General features: G+C 49.4%; 1 protein-coding gene across 5 annotated transcripts in view; it reads right to left on the bottom strand.

The window, feature by feature from the left end:
- The window catches only part of LOC102290808 (CXXC-type zinc finger protein 5), a 14,383-nt gene that overhangs the window by 9,038 nt on the left and 811 nt on the right, over positions 1-4,534 (bottom strand). For 3 of the 5 annotated variants that reach the window (XR_006053165.1, XM_042215114.1, XM_042215116.1), the window contains exons 2-3: positions 3,092-3,321; positions 370-1,425 (exon numbers count right to left, since the gene is read on the bottom strand). Coding sequence is in view for 4 of the 5 variants with exons in the window: in XM_042215114.1 (XP_042071048.1) it covers positions 370-1,425; positions 3,092-3,208 (1,173 nt within the window). In the remaining variant the exon portion in view is untranslated. Of the gene's footprint in view, positions 1-369; positions 1,426-3,091; positions 4,498-4,534 lie in introns of those variants that run through there. The other 2 variants (XM_042215115.1, XM_014330020.2) reach the window with 2 other exon arrangements.

Below are 4,534 nucleotides of genomic sequence, written 5' to 3'. Positions count from 1 at the left end.
GTGTGTGTGTGTGTGTGTGTGTGTGTGTGTGTGTGTGTGTGTGTGTGTGTGTGTCTGCTGGCGGCTTGCCAGACCTCAGCAGGGACCGAGCTCTCGCATTTCACCACCCACCATCTGCACAGCACTCACACACACACACTCAGCAGGGTGAGCGATGCCTTCCAGCTCGAGCATCACTGCCAGTGATCTGGGTTAAGTGAGCCAGGACACACACCGAGACACACACGCACACCGAGGTGCACACACACACACAGACAGAGATGCGCACACACACAGAAGAAAGAGAAGAAGAGACATACATTTGCTAACGTCCAGCCAATGCTGTGCGTGTGCACGTGTGTATGCGTGCGTGTGCGTGCATGAACTCACCTCCAGCACCCCCCCTCCTCCCCCCGGCTTCTTCTTCAGCTCCTCGCACTTCCTGAACTTGCAGATCTGGTGACCCGTCTTCCTGTTGCGGCACGATGAGCAGACGCCACAGTTGATGAGCCGCCTGCACGGCCCGCACACGCCACATCGCTTCCTCTTTCTTTTAGCCACCGTCCCGGATGATGAAGATGATGATGACGACAGGGAAACGGCCGCCGCTGTCACGCCTGATGATGGGGGCGAGGAGGAGGAGGGGCAGGGGGAGGAGTTGGCATGCTGCTGGCAGTCTGTTAGCGCCCGCTGGCCGCCTGTCATCTGAAAGGCGCTGCTAGCATCTGAGATCCCGCCCCCTGCTGACCCCATCGCCATAACAATGACCCCGGGAGGTAGTCCCAGTCCCCCCAGGAAGCTGCCACCCATAACCCCTCCTCCGTTGCAGCTGCCACCCTCTGATAGGCCTATCATGTCCGCGTGGGTGTGTCCCTGCTTGTTCATGACGCCACAGTCTGTTCCGCCACTGTATCCAGGAAGGAAGTTCCCGTTGCTTGATGCCATGGCGTGATGGTGTGCCGTTCCCTGTGAAACAGGAAGTGAGGCAGTGTGTCCGTGTTTCTCAGCCCCTCCACCGTCACTGCTCCCACCACCTCCTCCCCCTCCCGACCCACTGCTGCTGCTCTGGTGCATGCTGGTACTATGGGGGTGCGAGGAGGTCATGTGACCCGGCGTCGCAGAGGGGTGATGATGGTGGTGGGGGTGGTGCGTCGGCGTGGCCGCCACGGGTTTAGGTCGGCCCCAGAACATTGCCGCCGGGTGGTTCATGTTCATGTTCATGTTGTCGTGGCAACCCCAGGGCGTCGTCGCCATAGCCCCAAGTCTGGCAGCAGTGGGAGGGAAGATGGGGGCGGCCGCGGCCAAGCGGGCGGCCAGTTTGGCTGACTGAGGGAAGTTTGTAACGTTCATGTTCATATTGACGTTGGTCTTGTAGAAACTGGCGATGGAGGAGCGGTAACGATCCATCTCTGTAGTGTAGTCCAGCATGGGAGCCAGGCCCGACACCTGCAGGACATAGCACCAATCACTGTTATCAATACCAGCCATAATCAATTTAAAAAAGCACACGGATAAAGTGGCTTTACAGGGAGGTTGGTGGGCAGAGCTGTCTTCATGGAGCAAAATACAAAGGACAGAGCGGTTCACCTGTTAATGGAGCCTCAAATATCAGCAAACACCAAGGCGACAGAGTTGATACTATGCCTAATGACGACTGCTAAAAGCTGGCTACACACCAACAAGTCCACCTTTGAATTGCCCAACAAAACCAAAATGAAGGTGTTGGAGTGGCCTAGCCAAAGTCCAGATTGAGCTGCTGTGGCATGACCTTAAACAGGCTGCTCATGCTTGAAAACATTCCAGTGTGGCTGAATTAAAACAATGCTGCAGAGTAAAAGTGGGCCAAAATTCCTCCACCATGACACGAAAGACTCATTGGCATTGCAGTCATTGCTTCCAAGGGTGGAACAACCAGGTACTGTTTAGAGCAGGGGTCCCCAATCCCAGTCCACGAGGGCCGGTGTCCCTGCAAGTTTTAGATATGTCCTTGTTCCATCACAGCTGATTTAAATGGATAAATTACCTTCTCAACATGTCTTGAAGTTCTCCAGAGGCCTGGTAATGAACTAATCGTGTGATTCAGGTGCGTTGACCCAGGGTGTTATCTAAAACCTGCAGGGATACCGGCCCTCGCGGACTGGGATTGGAGACCCCTGGTTTAGAGAACAATTACTTTTCACAAAGGAACTAGTGGGTTTGGATAGCTTTTTTCCTTAATAAATGAAACCATCATTTAAAAACTGTGTTTTGTATTTACTCAGGCTATCTTTGTCTAATATTGACATTAAATCTAAACGATTTACCGAATTTCCCAGAGGGATTAATAAAGTTTTATCTAATCGAATCTAAAAAAAAAATCCAAGACATTTATGCAAATCGCTACAAAATCTGGAAGGGAGCAAATACTGTTGCACAGATCTGTTCCACGTTTTCCTTCCTTCACAGCTTACAAAGAAATATCCGCTGTATTCACCAGTGCAGTTTTATTCATCTCTATTATTTGCCTACAAACATTCGTTCATGAGAGCCAATCTAAGAACTACTTTATTCCAAAGTACAACTCTTAATGAACAGTACCACATTCTGTCTTTGTAGTAAATCCATTTTTGCCTAGACTTCGTCTGTCATCTCACTGCAGGAAACATTTATTTTGCAGTTGGTCTGACCACACCGTCGCTGTATTCTCTGGAGCAGAGTGACAAGAAGGAAACTGAAAAGTAAAAGTTCTGTAAATGTGAGCATTAATTAAGCTGGCAGTCCCCCCCCCCCAGCTGTGAAAATGTGGGGGTCATTTTCACAGCTAATGGATCAATCCTTAAAAGGCTTGTTTCGTTCTTTGGAAGTAACGCAGTGGATTGGACTAATGAGAAAGCGTATTGACCGAACAATCGACCAGCTGACCCTGAGATCGGCGCCCTCGCAGCAGAGCAGCGGTGGGTTCTGTAATTGATGCCTACCTGGATGATCTAATTGAGTTTTTGGCAATGACCCGAAGCCAGTTTCAACAGGAACCTTCTAAATTTAATTTGATTTAACCTTCGCTTCACCCGCTGATTCTGCAGCCCTGCACTGGGAGACCAACATGGATGCAAAAGTTTACACGTCAACTCACCTGTCCTTGTCCACCGTAGCCATGGTGATTTGGGTGATGGTGCGAGGGGGCTGAGCTTCTCTGGAGCATCGAGGAGAGGTCACTGTCCACACACACGCCACTCGTCATGCCCGACATGACCTCACGCACACATATACATACAAGCGCACACACACACTCACTCACACACACTCAGGTGGACTTTGTTGCACAGGAAGCTAGTTAGTTCTGCGTGGTCGCCACGTTTTGCTCTGAAAGTAAAAAGAAAAGTCAGGTGAAGGTGCTGCATTCAATAAAGAAAACCCTCACTCTCGTGGATCATCTTTTTCAGGCTCAGCAACAAGATTTTCTGTGGTTTTAGTCCCACAAATGCACAACTCTGTTGCTTGTGAAGCTCGCACACAAGAATTTCACTCACATGTGCTGTACCAATGTACCTGCACATGTGATGTGACAATAAAAGTGATTTGATTTGATTTGACAAATGATCTACAGAGAGTATTTTAATGTAGCTGATTGATTGGTCAGTTAAGTCGGCAGGCCATTACCCTCAGTTATTCACATCTAATCTGAAAGTAAAGCCGTCAGAGGACATGAAAGACCGACTATCCTGTGACAGCAAGCGAGGGGAAATCCCTTAAGCCTGCATTCCCTCTGAGGTTCAGCAGGGGGCGACTGTTCATAGTTGCAAAAAGAAGTCTAACTGTGTAGAAGTCTGATTCTAACTCGATGTCTGACCTCGGCTAATGCTTTCCTAATGAATTTAAAAAAATATAGGAAATTTAGTCGAGAATAAGCTCTCCTCAAATCATCACATCAACAGCTCACTTGGTTTCAAAAACCATGATGGCAGCGCACAAAACGCTCCAACAAACTACCTGGTGACATCACGGTGGCTACGTCTTGTCTTTTATATGGAGATGGCGATGACACAAAGCTGCAAACAAAAGAGGAAACAAAGAACAAGCTGCCATCTTCTTCGTCTTCCTTTGTGGAATTCCCTTTTCCTCAGGTGATGACGTGCCCTTGAGCAAGCAAGCGCCGAATCCCCACCAGGGACACCGCAACATCCGACATCGAGTGAACTGAGGCCGCTATTTGCAGCTCGTCAGCGTCGGTTTCAAGGCCAGGTCGTGACCCCAGTGCTTCCACGGAGGGCACTCAATAGGCAAAAAAGTTCACGTAAGGCAGATCTCAGGTCCAAGCAGAGGCCTCGAAATATCAGAAAGGGTGGAATAATCTGATTATAAGTGACCTCTGACCTCTCGGTGTGCACACGCACAAACTCACACACAAATGGTTAAGTCCAACTGTAAAGGAGTCATTGTCGTTTGTGAGCGTGTGCAGAATAAACGGGCTGCAAATGTGTGAGCTTGAAAATGTGTTTGCATGGAGAAAGAAAGAGACTGAAATTGTGTCCCTGTGTGTGTGTGTGTGTGTGTGTGTGTGTGTGTGTGTGTGTGT

The sequence above is a fragment of the Haplochromis burtoni genome, unplaced genomic scaffold (genome assembly GCF_018398535.1).
Source record: "Haplochromis burtoni strain Fernald_Lab_line unplaced genomic scaffold, NCSU_Asbu1 Contig_660, whole genome shotgun sequence".
Lineage (NCBI taxonomy): Eukaryota > Metazoa > Chordata > Actinopteri > Cichliformes > Cichlidae > Haplochromis > Haplochromis burtoni.
The sequence above is the reverse complement of the archived record's forward strand: the minus strand, read 5'-3'. Positions and strand labels throughout refer to the sequence as shown.